General features: G+C 36.0%; 1 protein-coding gene across 6 annotated transcripts in view; it reads left to right on the top strand.

The window, feature by feature from the left end:
* The window catches only part of LOC5577100, a 152,158-nt gene extending 139,547 nt beyond the window's left edge, over nt 1-12,611 (top strand). For all 6 annotated transcript variants that reach the window (XM_001663139.2, XM_021850004.1, XM_021850008.1 and 3 more), the window contains one exon: nt 10,945-12,611. In XM_001663139.2, the coding sequence (XP_001663189.2) occupies nt 10,945-11,057 (113 nt within the window). In that variant the 3' untranslated portion in view covers nt 11,058-12,611. The remainder of the gene's footprint in view (nt 1-10,944) is intronic.
* The last annotated feature ends 5,737 nt before the right edge of the window (nt 12,612-18,348 follow it).

Here is an 18,348-nt window from a genome sequence, read left to right as displayed (position 1 = left end):
TATTGTTGTGCTACATTTATTCTCATTTTTTTTAAAATAACAACATTGTTAATAGTTAAGTTACTTGTTTTGCATCTATTGAAATGCAACATAGGAAACAACAATCGATTAAATTCAAACCAGTAAACTATGAAAGAAATATTCATAATCATAACAACGGTAACAATTTTATTCCAGTTGAGAACAGTTTGGCCAAGTTTTTGAATGTTGTTGTAGGTTGTGCTACTGCAAAATTTTGATATTGACATTTTTAGTCAAAAACTTCAAATCCAGATTTGTAGAGATTCCTCCCAAGATTTTTTTTTTTAATTATTCCAGAGGTGCGAAATGACCCAGGAATCGAGCCTCGTGCTCAGATTTTATGGACTTTTTTTTTTCATAATAACGGTCTAGTGTCTAGTGTGGTGCTTCTTTTTAAACGGCAAATCGTCCACTGGAAGCATTAACGTGTTGGTGTCTATTCAAAAGATTTTTCAACCAAAAAGTTCTAATTTGGGGAAGCTTGTTGTGAATTGCGTACACTTTTAAGTTTTCGACAACTAACTCAACAATATTTTTACTATTTTTACACAAGAACTTTAGTTATGTTTTTAGTTCAAAAATACATGTTATATTTCTTGTCGAGTGGGGGTTCCGGGCCAGGTGAGGATTTTGTCGGGTTGGAAGTTTTCTCAACTGCCCTGAGCATAGAGGATCATTGTGTGACTACAAATGCGGTCATGAAAACTCTCAGTTGATTTGTTGAAATGTTTATAACAACACTAAGCTGATAAGCAGCAATTTCCTGTTAAAACTGCCATTTTCTATTCATATTTGTAAAATACAGTACTGACTCAATTTTGTCAGCCCCTGATTTTGTCAGCTTTTAAACCCGATTTTGTCAGCCTGTTTTAAATTTGTCAAAAAAATGTTATCGTCATGTTTTACCACGTTTACATTAAAATTGATGATGATATTTGATGTCATGCACGCATGGGCGTAGCCAGAGGGGACAATGGCAATGCCTTTTATCAAGTTTTAAAAATCGATATTACCAATATAAGGGAGGGGGAGCCCCTAATAAAAAAAATACTGGCTACGCCCATGTCCATCGCCCTCTTAAAAGTCCATGTAACCATGTAACACGTCAAAATTTGTGAAACAGATAAAATCGTTACTGTACTTTACATACGAAAATTTTTCCGTTTTTGTCAACTTGAAATAGTCGATAATGTTGATAAAAACTGAACAACATGTATGAAAGTGCACCATTTAAAGAAACATTCACCTTCAAAAATAGTTTGACTTAATTTTGAAAAAATCGACTTTGACGTGTTTTTTCAGAAGTATTTCATTTTTCCGTTTTTTAATTTGGCCATTATTTTGAATTTTGTCAGAACCCCATTTTTCATAATTGGTTCACCACTCGGACACCATTAGACAGCTGAGAAAAAAAATGAATATTGGATGCTACAAATATTTGGTGAGAAATTATAAATCCTCTAAATGCAAAAATCATATTTTGTACAACCAAGTAACAAGTTTTAGTTACTGATTCTTTTCTCGATTTAAATGGAGATTAGGAATATCATTTGAGGTGAAAAAAGTTTTGCGGCTATCTTGGATGATTGCGCTTTTTTGATGTTTGGTAGTAGAATGAGATTTTCACCATGTAGTTCACTCAACATGTCCAAAACAGCCACAGTGACTAGTGATTAAAACAGATTTAACTTATTCTTCTTCTTTTTATTCTTGTTTTCGTGGTAATACATTCTTACTGAAATAGAGCCTGCTTCGTAATTGATCATAAAACAGGTTGATAAAAAGTAATTTTCTCTCATAATGTTTTTTTTTTGGTACCAGAATGATTCATCGGCATATCTTCGAATCCAGGAATAACATTCATTGCTTTATTTATTTGTTATAAAAACCGTTGATTGGAATGAATAAATATTTTTTTGGAATCACATACATTGTCACTCAGTGAATGCAGTTTAATATTTGTGTAATATTTGTGGCTTCAATGTAAAGCATTGCTATATTTTTGGAGCATAAAGTTTTCTTGATTTTATCAGGAATTAAGTATAATTCTAACCATCGCAAAATTCAACAGCTGACGAGAAGGATAGATCCAATATGAACGTAATGGCAATACGTAAACGACTAGGTTGAAAGAACCTGATTAATTTTTTCAACGGAGGCCTTAAAATTCAACGTGATGAGTGCGGACTGATGGAAAACTCATTCAACTGCTTAAAATATGAATGATTTCAAATCCAAAATACACCAGAAATTTGTATACTCCAAATGATATTGAGAATAAGTTACTTATTTCTACAAAAAGATTTTTTTTGTTTTTAATTCTTTATTAGTATCATTCCAGATATTACATTCATTTCTTATATCTAGGTGATATGTGATAGACAACACTGTTATCCTAATTTGGTAAAACAAATTTAAGCTTTTATTAATATTTTGTTAACTACATATTACATTTCATTTGCCATAGCAGTTCAGATTTTTTCAGGTGAGTTGATTTCAGCTGCTTACAAGAGAAAAAAAACGCTTTCAACTTACTTAACCTAACTCAAACTAAATATATAACGCATTAATCCTGGCAATAGAAGATTGTAACAATTTTTGCCTGAAATTATTTATAATTGTATTTGACATTTGCTCCAATGTTTCAACATTGGATATTCTATGTAACTCATTGGTAGTATATCAGGGAGGTAGCATCAGAATTTCTACAAACAGATTATGTTTACATTGCACTATAGTCCACAAAGCAGAACTACGTGAAAACATTAGACGAAAACTGTTACGTCAAATCCCAAATCGAATCGTCAAAAGGGACAAAAAGTCAAATCGGTGAATTTTCAACATTGTTCGCCAGACTTATTTTTTCACAACGGGATCGATTAAAAACACAGAAAGAAAAAAATCAAGTATACTCCAGCCTAAAATCATGCACATAAAGGGAATTCCAGATATGTCGCAAATTTACATGACATATCGCGAAAAACTACATCAATATCAGGTAAATTTATGTGAAGTATCGTGATATCGGATGGAGCATGTACCGGATTACATGATGTATGTATGTATGTATGTATGTATGATGTTATTGTAATTTTTCACGATGCGTTATGTAAATATGGTACTTCGTGTGCATGATTTTACGATAAAATTTACAGGAATTATTCTTTCTATATTCTTTTTGAAGTATTCATAAAATATGAATAGCGTTTGGCACATAATGAGTTATACATGTTTTCGAAAGATAATCATTCTTCCATGAAATTTAGTGTTTTTCAATTTCTTTCTTTTCTACGTTTTGTCCTGTCATCGTTTTGGTATTCGACATTTTGTCACCCAACAAAGTCTGTCGGAAAGGCGTAAGAATTATGGTATATATGATTCAGCAAAGTTGTAAAACATTAATTTTTGAACAACATTGTCAAAGTTGCTAAGCAAATTGTGAATAATTTGCTTTGCTCAAATCAGAGATATTCACAATCGACGTGGATTATTCACTACTTTGATGCGATATTAGAAAGGGGTGGTCCATAAACCATCAATTTAGCCTAAAAATGTATACCATAATTCCTACAAATAACAGTTGTAATCGCCCTTCTTCTAACAAACCATCTCGTGGAAAGCTCGACAAGTACTGCAAATTCCAATACTCAATCTGTTGGATCATACTGTTGGAAGGAGATTCTCTACTTCCCGCGGGTTTCGCGTAAGTGTCTCTGCTTACGGGTCCGCCACCCCCCTTTTTGGCCCTTCATACAGCAGTATGTTGAAATCAGGTTGGTAATGAAATTTGACCTCACTGTTGAGTGGAACCGCAAGCAGAGCAAGACTCAAGCAAGGATGGTGGCTACCTACATACATACATACATACACCATAATTCCTACAAATAAGATACTTGTGTATATCATTTATATAAAAATGTAGACCTAATTTGGAATAACAGCAAACAAAGAGCCTAACTAATACGAACAACTTTTAAGAGGACGGTTTTCGCCTAATGTTTCATTCCAGAGCTTTGAATGCATCTTTCCGCGTAGTTCATCTTTCTGGACCATAGTACAAAGCTGGAACAAAGCCTGCTTCTCAGATTAGTGTTCTTATGAGCATTTCCACAGTTATTAACTGAGAGCTTTCTTTGCCGGTTGACCATTTTTGCATGTGTATATCGTGTGGCAGGTAGAGTCTATGCCCTGGGAATCGAGAAAATTTCCTTTACGAAAAGATCCTCGACCAGCGGGATTCGAACCCACGACCCTCAGCATGGTCATGCTGAATAGCTGCGCGTTTACCGCTACGGCTATCTGGGCCCCTCAATACCATTGCTTACCTAGTTTTAATAGCTGCTCTAACTCAGTTTTTACTCTGCTTTCTGATAGCGACCTCAGAATTCAACACGATGATGAATGGTACGACCGGACTACCGTTTTGATTCAAATTCCGGACAGCTTCTAATTCCGGACACTCTACCCCAGCAACACACATGTTATAATTGTGTATTAACAAATGATATATGACCAAAACTAGTCATATATGAGTTGATAATACACAATTATAGCATGTGTGTTGCTCGGGTACTTTGTATGGGAAAGTTTTCAATTGAAATGTTTCAAAATTTCCTGTTTGAAAGCTCCCAACTTTCAGGCGCGTTTTAATATGAATTTCAAATAGCAATCCATGAAAATTTATAATGCGCAACTTGTTTTGACGTTGCTTTTACGAATGCGGGAGTTTATTTATAATTTAACTATTAAAGTTCTTCTTTTCGTGAGTTGTCCGGAATTTGAAACAAGGTGTCCGTAAAATGAAGCAAAAGTGAGGTTGCGTCCGGAATAAGAATCATGGAAAGATCATTAATTTCTATTTATTTTAGGTAATTCAAGCTTTGGAATCCGAATCTTCGCCCACCATTCGGAAGTTGAATGTTTCAAAAGTCTGATAACGCACAGGTATCATACAATATCATTCAATTTATATGCTCTTCAATCGGTTGTACTTCACAGGGGCCTTAAGTGTCCGTAATATGAATCAAAACGGTACAATTTGCTTAACATGAATTTAAAACGAAGCCAAACTTTGAATTTTCAAGTGCACAAGACTGCAGAATCTGACAACAGGTCGCGTTGAAAATCAATAGAATTGTTTGCTTTCTTGTGGTGACCAATAGGTTTCAACGCGGAGCGCTGTTTGGTTCTCAAGCCTTGTACTCTTGAAAATATGAAGTTTGGCTTCGTTCTAAAATCACCTTAAAGTTTGTTTGTTTATACGTTGATCACCGACCCAGTTCCTAAAAACGAAAACGACATTAGAAACATTACACAAAGCGCTTCCCCATTGCCAGCTGTTGTCAGTATTGGCAGAACTAGTGTAATGGTTTCGACAGCAGTTGGTACTGTGGGACAAAGCGTCCTACAGGCAACTGATAGTTTAGTTCTTTCGTCGGCAGAGGCTATCGCACTCCCTCCTTCTCCCACAACAGACCCACCGATCCGAAGAACAACAACCTTGTCACCCACAATTAGCGATGGGCGATTTTGAATCGATTTTCCGAACATCGATTTTTTTTTTTGTTCCGATTAATCGATTTTTTGAATCGATGTTAGGAGCACTTAAAATCGCATGCATCGATTTTCTTCATTCGATTTTATGTTTCGATTCAAACGAGTCAAATTTATTAGATTTTTTTAACTTGTTGATGAACCATAAACCTAGTATTTAATCAGTCTTCAATTGTTTGATGTATACTTCTAATTTCGAACGTTATTCAATTAAATGAATTTCAAGACCATATGCAATTACATTTGGTTTTATTTTGAGAGCTCGTTTTTCTAATTATTTATATAAGCTTGAAAATTGAATCGATTCAAAAACATCGATATAAATTATTCGATTAAATCGGTATATCATTCGACATATTGAGTTTGAATCGATATTCTGGTCAAATTTACCCAACGCTACCCACAACACGATCAGCTATGGATAGTCGCTCCGGTGGCTGCTTCACCCTCCATTGGAATATCCGTGGTCTGAGGGCCATCATCAGCGAGTTAAAACTGCTCATCTCTGCCTTCGAACCATGCGTCGTAGCCTTGCAGGAGGCCAAGGTGAAGCAGATTGTTATTCCGACAGATTTCGTTGGCAGAAACTACACGTTACTGCTACAGTCGAGGAACGCCAACTATTGGCTACACGGCTAGGCCTTTCCATCCGAGAATGTATACCGTTCAAACGTGTGCAGATCGGCACCCCTTTACCGCTGTTCTCCTTTACGCGCAACGAGGCAACCGTTATGTCAATAGGGTAGGTGTACCAGTTATGGAAGTAATGGTTTCCTATTTCGCCATATGTGATAATTTGATTATATTCACATTTTCAATCAGTCTTTGTGTTTAAGTAGTTCGATATCAAATAGGGAGACTTACGGCTTCGGCACCATTCGACTATTATCGGCAACCAAATTTCAAACGCCAAATACACAGTATTTTTATATTAAAACACGTCAATGTAAACATTCAGATGATTTTTTGTTCTGCCCGCTTCTCGCTGACGAGATTCCCGAAACTGAACAAACTATTTCACCAGAAATGTCATCAATTCAAATGAACGCGCTTCAAAATGCGACTGATTTTGAGCTGCCGAAGAGATTCACCAGCAGTTCTTATGGGATAGTTGCCGACGAAAATGAGGCTGCCGACAATAGTCACCAAGACATATTCGCAGCGTTGTAAAAACGTTTCCAAAAGTATTTAGATAAATCTGTCGGTGTGAATCGATAGAGTATTGAGCAACGCATAAATGTAATCAGACAAACACGAAATTTGTCTGCTGATGTCCGAGCAAATGACAAAAGAAGCGCGGCATTGGCTTAGACCGCCAAGAATACGTAAGTTCCCCTATTTCTTCGCAAATTTGGAAATCTTCTGAGTGCGGACATGCTCCGGAACGCTGAACTTATACTTGGCCATGAAAAACAGGTTGCCGGGGACCTGTTTGAAGTCGGCCTTCACATATGTTTCGTCGTCCATGATGCAGCATTCAACTTTCGTCAGCATGTTGAGGTACGACTTCCTGGCACGGGTTTTGGCGGACTTGTTCTGCTTCTCGTCGCGATTAGGGACCTTTTGTACCTTGAACGTTCGAAGCCCAGCCTTAGTTTTGGCCTTCTGGACAAAACTTCGGCTTAGGTGCAGGTTTTTTAGCCACATCCCGGACGGAGGCGTTCGGGTTTCGGTTGAAAAGCCCAACTACGCGATTGTGATTTTTGGTATTGTAAGGAATACTTTTTCCTTCACTTCTGGGCTTCCGATCGGTGATCAATCGTTCCTCGAACCGCTTAATCACTCGCGACACCGTGGAATTCGTGATTCCCAACGTTTTAGCGATGGAACGATGCGAGAGATCCTTGTTCTCGTGATGAATGCGCAAGATTTTATCACGCACGAGCTGTTCTTCCGACTCCATTTCCGCGAGTTTTGATCACAGGACTTTAAAACTTGCAGGATGTAAATGCACTATGAACTAAATCCACCCCAATTATCATTAACTTCTACCCAACGGTTAAAAAGTTAGAGCAATTTCATCGTGGACACCCTTTATCTTGATGTTAAAACTTTAAAAAATATGGCCAAATAGGGAACCACTGTGGCCGAATTGTCTGACCAGCTGGAAAGTCCGATTCTGATCGCAGCAGGCACCTTACCGTTGGAACTGCTGGTGGTTCAGTGCATAGCAAGGACAACCGTCCGTTTCCTATCGACGAACAGCCGAAACAACTATCTTTCTTTGATCGCCGTGTTTCAGATCGTGTGGAGGAGCTCACAGGTACGGCACTTTCTGCTGTTAACCAACTTGCGAGACAAGGCGATCGTACTTGGAATGAACGAAAACTCTTGATTATATGGAACGTGAAGAGGAGTTCACGAGCCAGTGACCCTCCGGAGAAAGTTCGACCAGCCGTCCAGCAACTTCTGTCGACCCGCTTCCAGAAGATACGGTAGGAGCCGCATTTTATAATAATGGCCTTTCCGGGATGTTCAGCCTACCAAGAGATTGCAGCATTTTATCTGCGAAGGCGTTTGCAATTAAGATAGCGGTTTCAATCCCTTATATTAAAAATTAGTTGGTAATCCTTACGAATTCATCGAGTTGCCTGCTGGCCTTGGAGGCCGGTTCTTCCAAGCACCCTTGGATTCAAGAAATCGAACAGATCGTTCGAAACAAAAATATTCGGTTCTGTTGTATCCCGGGATATGCTGGCATAATATGAAATCATGAAGCGGATCGCTTGGCCAACGAAGCTCGACAGCAATCGGATATCGACATCATTATCCCCGGCGAAGATGAACTGAGATCAACGAAAGAAGCCAAATGGCGTGCATGTGATAGTCAGTGATTCCAAACAACAAGTTTAGGGAGATTAAGGACGATACGAAGAGATGGTTAGATAGTGGCAATGCAGCTGACCAACGAGTGTTAACCAGGTTGAGAATCGGCCTCTTGAAAAAGGAACCCTCGCCCATTCGCGAGTGTTGCGGAATCACACTGGATGTACGACATCTCATCTTGTACTGTTGAAAGTATGAGGACGAAAGAAAACGATACGACATCGATACTCTTACACTAAAAGATGCACTGGATAACAGTAAAGAAAGGGAAGAAAAGTTAATGAAGTATCTACATGAAACAAGATTGTACCTGAAATTGTGAATGTGAATTGTAAAACGGAAAAAAATTGTTAATATGTTTAGTTTTTTTCTCTGACACGAATGCACCCTTCTGGTGTAAAGTGTCACTAACAAACACAAAAAACAGATGTCTGTCCCACCGTTGTAACGTTTAAATGTGCAGTCATACATATTTTACAGATTTAAAATAAAAGCATGAAACAAGCTCACCAATTGATCCTTCATCCGTGATTGAGCAGCAACAAACCACTTTCAATTTCACTTAAAGCATACATACTAACCGAAAAACGCGATTCTTCTTCCGCATTCGTGCAACGCGAACCAAACACGATTGATCTTGATTCCATCGCTCGCCCCACGAAAGCATATTCGGAATCGAAAGACCACACACTACTCCAAGTTCAATCAGTTTTCAGGATCTTAAGATTAACAAATACAGAATCGATCATATAAAATGCATCAAAGCCGTTGTACCAAAGATGTCTCTGGTTGAGTAGTCCAAAGATTGCATAAATATTCTTAAGTGGTACTATTTTCGACTTTCATCATAAAAGTTTGCCCTAGTTAAGGAAACTAAGAAATTTATATAAGTGGTAGTGTTTGTAACAAAACAAATGTTTTCCTGTGTAATCTAACCACTTATGAGTTGTGTTACTAGCAAAACAGTTTATTTAATTGACGAACTCGATCCAGAATAAGTCGAATGAATAAAAATCGTGCTTGGTAATTTTTTATTTGTATTGAATTTTACACATTTTGCCAATATAAACTGATAATATGGATTCAAGAATAACTTTTTAAAATGGCCTATGAGTTTCATAATGGACTTTTTATTGAAAAATTCATGTTCAAGAACTGTGTTTTGGAGGAAAAAAATCTATAGGGAAGTTGTAGAGAACAGTTTGGACTACAAGAAAAAAATATATGGGGTCGGTGTATCAATAGTCGCATAGCTAAGAACAAATATTCGTATAAAATTGAAAAATGAATTCTGCTGCATTATTTTTCACAACTCAAATTTTTGTATTCATTATCGCTTGTGCCACTTATTAACAAATGTTCCTATAGTAGCACTAACTTTACAGCGAAGGCAAAACACAAATCAAAATCGTATTTTTACTAAACTTCTATATTTTTCCTTTAAAGAATGAATCAAAAGCTTTCAATTGGTGTGCAAAATTCTTAATTCTTCAATTATTTTGTTCAATGAAAAAAGTTTCTCTTGATAGTGCTACTATTGGAACAAGAGGTCTACTATTTTCACGTCAAAAAATTTTTTGCAACGATTTATAGCTAGACGGCCGTAAAAGTTACCAGTGCGACTATAGGGGACTGTCTTCTAAGGAAACAATGATCCTATCGAAATGCGAAACAATAATAATTAAATAATGAAAATGATCTATTTTGTTATTTAATTTATAAACTTTTGGATTTAACTTGATGTAATTCGAAAATGGTCGGTTCTAGAGATGCGTGATCATGATAAACATTAATATGTAGAATAATTGAAAGATTTTTATTGTATCATCAATCCGTATTTATTATATCAAAAATAGGACAGGCTGTTCTTCGAAAAACTTTTTTATTTAAAAATTTATCCATCATGAAACTTTGTCCCAAACGTCTGTTTTCTATAATGATTCTATGATAAAAATTTAAAAAAAATATTAAAAATGAGTATGTCGTGCAATTGAAAATTTATGTTTTGTTTTTCGAATTTCTAATGATAAAAAAATTGTATTTTTTTATCCTGTAACCCAAACGGTTCAGTACAACTTCTCTATAGAACTTTTTCTCTAAAATCAATAGTTTCGGAATAAGAATTTTTCAAAATTGAATGCAAAAAATGATCGATTAATCTATCTTTTCTACCATACAGAAAACATGTGCTGAATTTACTGCAAATCAAAGATGGTCGACTGCTGTGACTGACTGATTTAACAAGGAATTCATTATTTACAGGTTACAGAATAATTCACTATGAAAGTTTTGTACGTATAAGGCCATCTCATGCAAGAAACTTAACACGTTTTATTTGTGGTGAACTGGAAATCCAGTGGAAAGGCTTTATTTATAGCAGTTTTGAAAAATATTAGGAGCTTTGAATTATCCACAATATCGTCTCATTTCTTGCTCGGGATAACGGTTCCATTTCTTTATGCATTTGCATCCTCCCCACATTCCCCATATCATTATTCAATTTGCGCCGGGTTTGCTAATGAAAATTTTATTTGAAAAATCTAGGTGAGACTCCAGCTGCTGTTCAACATAACGGTTCACACGCAGAAAGGGCCATTTCGGCACTTGTCTTCTATTGTGTCCTTTGCTGGATTCAACTGCACATATCCTATACGTAATGTTGCCGGCAGAACCCGCATCCAGTCCAGCGACAATATATCAATCACTTTGAAAAAGGCGCAACCATCAAGATTAATTATTCCGCTGGCAGCAAGTCACTCCGATTCGCTGATTTCTGGTCGACGTCCGCCATTAACCGGCAGAAGCAGAAGCCCTGTGCAGATGGTCACAATCAGCGAAATTTTCGACTAGCATCCGATTAGGAAGGACTGCCCGTGAGAATAAAGAAGCGCCTCCGGTGGAGATAAAGCGAAGAGAATGGAACCCAAAAGTCATGATTTATGTATCATTTTTCATCTCTTGTACAACTTGACCGATCTCATCCCGTAAAAGCGCTCGTTTAATCGACCGTTTCAGTCGAATTGTTCAGTTATTGAATTATGTCAGCGATTCACAACGGCTTTGAATATGAGTTTTAAATGAGTTTGATTTTTTTTGTCAAAATACTGAAACTATGTAACATATTTGCAGCCTTGATTTTTTAAAAACACTTTGCTAGTGATTTCAACTAAAATATTCATGAGAATGTATCAATTAGTTGCATACTATTTTTCACATATGAGTGTATATCAAGTGTCCACAGCACGTGTAATCAACCATCACCGATTTCAACCTAATTTTGGTTAAATGTGCAATAACTTGAAGCAAGTGAAAAGCCACATCCTTATGCCAATTGGCCACCTCTAAATTTGTAAATTTGTCAAAAGTCCATGATTTTGCTTACATTCTTCAATTTATATGTTCAAAATTATTAAACATACAGAAAAATTAACTTCGACATTTTTGAAGGAAATCGTTTAAGATCAATTTTTCGTCTTATAATATTTAAATACTTCTGTGAAAAATTATTATCTCTTTGATTATGAATTGAATTGAAATGAAATTCCATTCTCGATCGACCGCTGATTGATTGAGAAACGCTAAGCCCCACTCTCCTTATCAAGACCTAAATCTATTCCTTCCTTCCCATCGCAGCTCCTTAACGATAAATGTAAATTCGGAGCCGAAGACGACTATTCACAATCGCACATTACGGCGAGTAAAACCAATCAAAAAGGAATACAAAATCAAAATGTACATTATTTTCTAGGGATTGAATTTTAACGAATTGTTAAACGTTTATTAAGGATTATGTAAATACACGTACAGTACACCGTTGAACAAGATGTTCCGAGTCAGCAAAGCTACCTATAACGAATGGAAAGTCATCTAGTGGATTTGAACAAAAAAAGATTGAACATCAGCAGTTTCTTCGGAGCGAGAACTTGAAATGTAACCAGCAGACATACAACACAAACAATGTTAGAAGTAAATATATCTTCAAAGTAATTACTACCAACTCACTATATATATACAGATCACCTCGACACCCAAAAGAAACACTTTGACGAAAACCAACTGTATCTACTAAAATGAATGTATTACTTATGTTCAAATAAAACAGAAACAGAATGAAAAATTGTACCACTAAACTGAAAAATGGAAACAACACAGCAAAATATACGAAAAGAGAACTGAGACATCTCAAACGACGTATATAAAGAAGCGTAAAATTGGTTTTTCATTTTTGTTCCGAACCCCTCTCCCCCCACTGGCCTCATTCGTCTCGTTTGTCTTTTCGTTCAGTGAAATGGCCGCATTGGCTCGCCTCGGTAAGTTATTTGTTTGTTCTGATCAGGATCCAATTTTGCTGGTGCTGGATGGCTTTTCCTCCTTTTACTAACAACTATCAGGTCTGCTCGAACACAGGTAGGTAACAGTGCGTGCTATTATTGATTGACCATGATGTAATATACAATACGGTACAGGAACTTTGGATAACAGATAGTTAAACTATCTATATTACGGGCTTCTTAATTATTATTTTATCCTATCTCGATTATTATCGATATTTTTAACTCTTGGCTAGTTCATCTCAGGATCAACGGCTCTACTTCACTTCCGAGGGAAGTCATTACTATTGAATTACATATTAAATTTGTTGATTTCGTTAAAACGTTCAAAATAAATTGTGTTCAACCTCACACGGTTTCAAATTATCTATTGTTCTTAATCTTTCGAGTCCCTAGAATATTCATTCGCAAATCTATTCGAAGACTGTAGGTGAAAGTTTATCCATATATTTGATATAGGACAGAAGTAGCTTTGAAATTGACGTGGGATAAATTTAGTATAAAAAGCCTTGAATTTGAAAACAATACAAAATTCTCCAACAGAATATTTTTAAACTTGAGTAACTCTTGATGAAATTAGGCCGCCATCAACAAACAAGTTAGATTTCTTTGTAGCTGATCGTTTGAATATGCTAAAATTAGATGAGAAGCTTGTGGAGTGGATGAACTGAAATTGGTGGATTTTTTGTTTGGACAAAAGTCTATGAGAGGGAGGCAGGGTCTGAAATAAAAGAATGTCGCATGGTTCATGGACAACACCTGTTTTTGTCAAAATGATTATTAATTATTACCATTGGAGCCGCGTCCATGTTCGAAACCATAGGTAGGACAGACGTTGGTAAATATTTTGTGCACAGTGAAGCTAAGAAAATTTTAACCCTATGGGTTCCTTAAATTGAAATTGAAAGTTACTATATTTGAAGGCCTCAAAGGCAAAGTTACCACCAGACTAAGATAGCTTTCCGTCCTAACAATGCTGATAGAAACATAGCACCTTAGAGATAGAATATTAAACACCTGTTGTCTGAAAAATAGACACATAAAAGGAATCATAAAAAGGCCAACATGACACCAAACAGGAAGTAAGAAAACAAAACCTTATGGGAGCCAAGAAATAAGACTTCAATTCTTTATGCAATCAGAGCAATATTATTCTAAAATCTAACAAGGGAAGGTCACGATGGTGTTACACGGGGTTTTCAACCGGACTATTTTTGTTAGATTCTACATGTCGAAATATGAAAACCCCAAAGCCTTTCGGGTTATGGACCTGTGGTGTAGCCAGGAGGGACTCTAAAAAGGGCAATTTTGTACGTATATTATTTTATTAAGCTAATTGGAAATTTGACAAAAATATTTTTTAGTGTTTATTGTGATGGTAGAGAACAGAATTGACATTAATGTATGTTTAAAATGTATTTTTTCCATGCAATAGGCGCTATCGGGATTGGTTTCTTATTGGTATACTATTCTAATAAAACCAAATTTGTTTTGGTGTTCATATTTCATGTTAGTTACGCCAATGGCATATGGAATATTTTAATACATTATAAACATACACAAATGTCAGTTCTGTTCACTACCATCGTACTAAATACTGAGAAAAATCTTTTTGGCAAATTTTCAATCGACTCAATATTATATTCGTACAAAATCGACTCTTTCAGAGCCCCCCTTGGCTACACCACTGGTTCATCACCCGAAAGGCTTTGGGGTTTTCATATTTCGACATGTAGAATCTAACAAAAATAGTCCGGTTGAAAACCCCGTTTAACGCCATCATGACCTTCCCTTGTAAGACTTTTTTTTAAATTCCTCTTGACATTACGACAAGTATTACTGCTCGTATGTGTTTTTCCATGATTTGCTATAGGAATTTCATCAGAAATTAATGTTCAGATATTAGTTCAGAAATTTTTAAAGATGTACATTTAGCTTTTATTTCCCAAGGAATTTCCTTACGAATATTCCTAGGGAATTTGTCCAAGAATTTTGCTAAGGATATTTGAAGAATTCAGTCTGGATTTTTCCAAGGAGGACCACATAAATTGAATTTATTCAAAGTTTCTATCGGAAATCATAAAAATTTCTCTTTAAATTATGTGAGAAATTTTTCCAGAGTGTTCTCATTCTATATTCCAGGAATGATTCGAAGGCACGCCAACTCTTTCACAGACGTTTACGCCTTAAAAACGCTGTACTGTTCTTTGATGCGAAGCATCTCAGGTTACGCAGATACTATCAATAGAACGAGTGCAGAAAAAAATCCTGAGGTTTGCGCTGAGTAGGCTACCGTGAAACGATGCAAGGAATTTCACTACACTTTTTATATTTAATTTAGGGGTGGGATTATTAGAGTATGTTTAAAATTGCAAATTTGAACTTAAACACTTCACTTTTTGCAATTGATTTTGACGTGACGAAGAACATATTTTTAAATAGAATAAGAAATTGATTTTACTTTTATATACTAAATAAAGTCTGTACGATACTTCGAAGACGGTGTAAATAAATAAATAAATAAATTCCTCCGAGATGTTGTCCAGTGATTCATCCATAGACTTTCCTGGGACAAACTCCAAGTTTCCTGGTTGAAAAATCTTCTTATATTCAATCAATATCTTCTCCTGAAATGCCTTCAGGAATTTCTAGGGACTTCTTTAAAACTGTTTTTCAGGATTTATATAAGATTTCAACTAGAAATTTATCTGAAGATACCTCCAGCAATTGCTCCAGAGATTCCTTCTAAGATTGCTACAGAAATTCATGCACTTATTCTATGAGATTGTCTAAAGTAACTCTTTGAAGTTTTTTTTCGCTAATTCTCCCAGGAATGTGTCAACGGAAAGGCCAAGGATTTTTTTTTGTTGAAAAATTTATCCGTTTGATATTTTTGGAGAAAACTTCTGATAAAACCTACGTATGTTTAAAAGTCATCCTTAATGAACAAGGACCTCTGAAAGAACTCCTCGACTTTCGAGGAAGTTTTAAAATATTTCATAGATAATTTGCTGAGATAATCGAAAATAAAAATCAATCATATCACTGGATAAAATTTCGCAATATTGTAAAGGAATTTCTCGAAAAACATTGGACAGAATTTCTAAAAAAAAAGTTGTTCAAGAATGATTGGAGGAATAATTGAAAAAATTGCTGTAGTATTAACTGGTGTTAAAACGTAAATAGACTTTTGAAGATTGTATAGGAATGTTTTGAGAGACATTTTAAGAAAAAATTAGAAAATCTGTAACATTTCGATTGAATGCTGAAGAAGTTTATATAAAAAAAATTGGTCTCAAGCCACTCGAAGAATTCCTGGGTTCCTGAAAGGAAACGTGGATGAATTCTTGAAGAAATCCATATGAACAGGCTGAGGAATTCTTGCAGGTTATTTTGAACCACTCCTTAAGCTGTTTTTTTGTTTCAAAAACTTTTAAATAAACCTTTATGGAATTTCTTGGGAGAAATTCTGTGGAAATCTTTGAAAGATCTCCTACAGAAATAAATGGAGAATTCAGTTGAAGGGTTAATGAAAAAATATCTGGAGTAAATTCTAGGGTGGCTTAGAAAAAAATAAAGAAAATATTACCTGAGGAAGTTACTGGAGGCAGTTGCTTTGGTTCTCGTGGATTTCCTGGAGCAAATTTTGGAGAAATTTTTCTAAGCATGCTTTGAAAAATGACTAACAAATATTGTAGACAATTGACAGAGAAATCTCTAGAAGAACATCAGGAGAGCTCCCTCTCAGAGACCCTGGAAGTATTCTTAATGAAATTACTAGGGAATAAGGAGATGAAATGAACACTTCAAGGATATCATCTTGTTTCGGATAGAAACAAGAATTTGTATTGTTCTATTGCACAACATTTAAATCAGGGATGTTATCTAAAGCAGCAATATTCATTCAGACAGAACATCATGCAAAATACGTGAGTAAAATAAATATTCTTGAAAATGTTCATTGCATTTCCAAAAATTTATAAAATCTTAGTTTTCGTTGGTATTTTCTTTTCAACTGACCTCCGTATCAACTCAAACACTCAGTTTCATGCTCTATATCGTCCGTGCGTGATAAAAATTAGTTGTAATTTGTTTTTTCTCGGTAAACGGCACGGTGTTCATTTTACCACCCTTGTTCATTATGCCACCACTTCCCCTATGACAATTTCTGAAGCTTTTTCTTGGGAGTCTGAGATGAAATTCTTGAAGAGCCTGATGAACCAACAATTTCGCATCAGGCTTCAGTGCGAGCAGATTATGGAAAAACAGAGACTTTAGATTCCTTCCATTAAAGTAAAAACTTCTTAGCGACTTACATTGCGTCCTGCAATTCATAATTGCTTAGTACCACAACATTCGTGCTTTGTATGCGATGCGACTGGTCTTAGATTAATGCATAGCTTCTTCCAAAGATTCTTCATTAATCTTCTGATAATTTTCTATGGAAGTTCCAAAAATTTCTCATGGAAATTTGTCCCAGAACATATACAGGCCCTCGCTGCCCTGTAACGTACTCTGTTCTGCTGGGTACTGGCCAGAAATATACATTCGTTGACCAGGGCCAATCACTCTCCTCACTGTTGTTGTCGCAGCTTGGTGAATAGGTCCCTACAGATTGTTGACATCTCCAGAAACGTTGATTCTTTCCAACTGCCCGTGTAGCTGCTAGCGGTACTTTGCAGTTACCCCATCAGTCAACAAGCGTTGGATATTGAAGTGCAGCGTCGAGATAGTTTGTGACGCTGAAACCGCACCAGAACTTCAACTACATACAACGAGATAATGATTTGAGGCCTGCTGTCGGATTCTGGTCTGGTTTCAAAATTGGTTTCCACCTTGGAATTTTTCCATTTGTTAGAAAAAATATGCCAATGATACTACTCTCTGGAAGTTTCTTGATGAGGGGCCAGTGGCTTTCATATTTTTTTTATTTTTTAATCATATTTCTCACTTCTTCAAAATCAGTCCTCCAGGAGTTTTCGGAAACGTTCTTTTGATTGAAAATCCTGAGTAACTTGATATTAAATTGAACACTCATGTTATTGAGATTTATAGATTGTTGCGTTCAACAGGCATTCTTCTTTATTCTATAGTTTCTCGAAATAAAAATCATGAGATCTGCGTACACTATTTGTGGCTTTTTTTTATAAATTATTCATGTGGTGATTACTAACAAACTAACATAAGAAAATCCCAATCTGGTTATTGGTTTCATTCTAAGAATCATACCGGATTGGAGTACTTCGCATCATCAGTCAACGGCATTTACCCCAAATGGTAATTCGTCGTCCTGAAAGAATGCAAATTAAATAGGGGTATACCACAATAGATCAAACTCATGGTCGCAGTGGTTTAAATCCCAACACAAAAAAAAAAAACATAAGAAGAAGAATGCTAACAGCTCTTCTTCTTCTCTCTGGAATTACGTCCCCACTGGGACAGAGCCTGCTCCTCAGCTTAGTGTTCTTATGAGCACTTCCACAGTTATTAACTGAGAGCTTACTGTGCCAATGACCATTTTTGCATGCCTATATCGTGTGGCAGGTACGAAGATACTCTATGCCCTGGGAAGTCGAGAAAATTTCCAAGCCGAAAAGATCCTCGACCGGTGGGATTC

This window comes from Aedes aegypti, chromosome 3 (genome assembly GCF_002204515.2).
Source record: "Aedes aegypti strain LVP_AGWG chromosome 3, AaegL5.0 Primary Assembly, whole genome shotgun sequence".
Taxonomy (NCBI): Eukaryota; Metazoa; Arthropoda; class Insecta; order Diptera; family Culicidae; genus Aedes; species Aedes aegypti.
The sequence above is the reverse complement of the archived record's forward strand: the minus strand, read 5'-3'. Positions and strand labels throughout refer to the sequence as shown.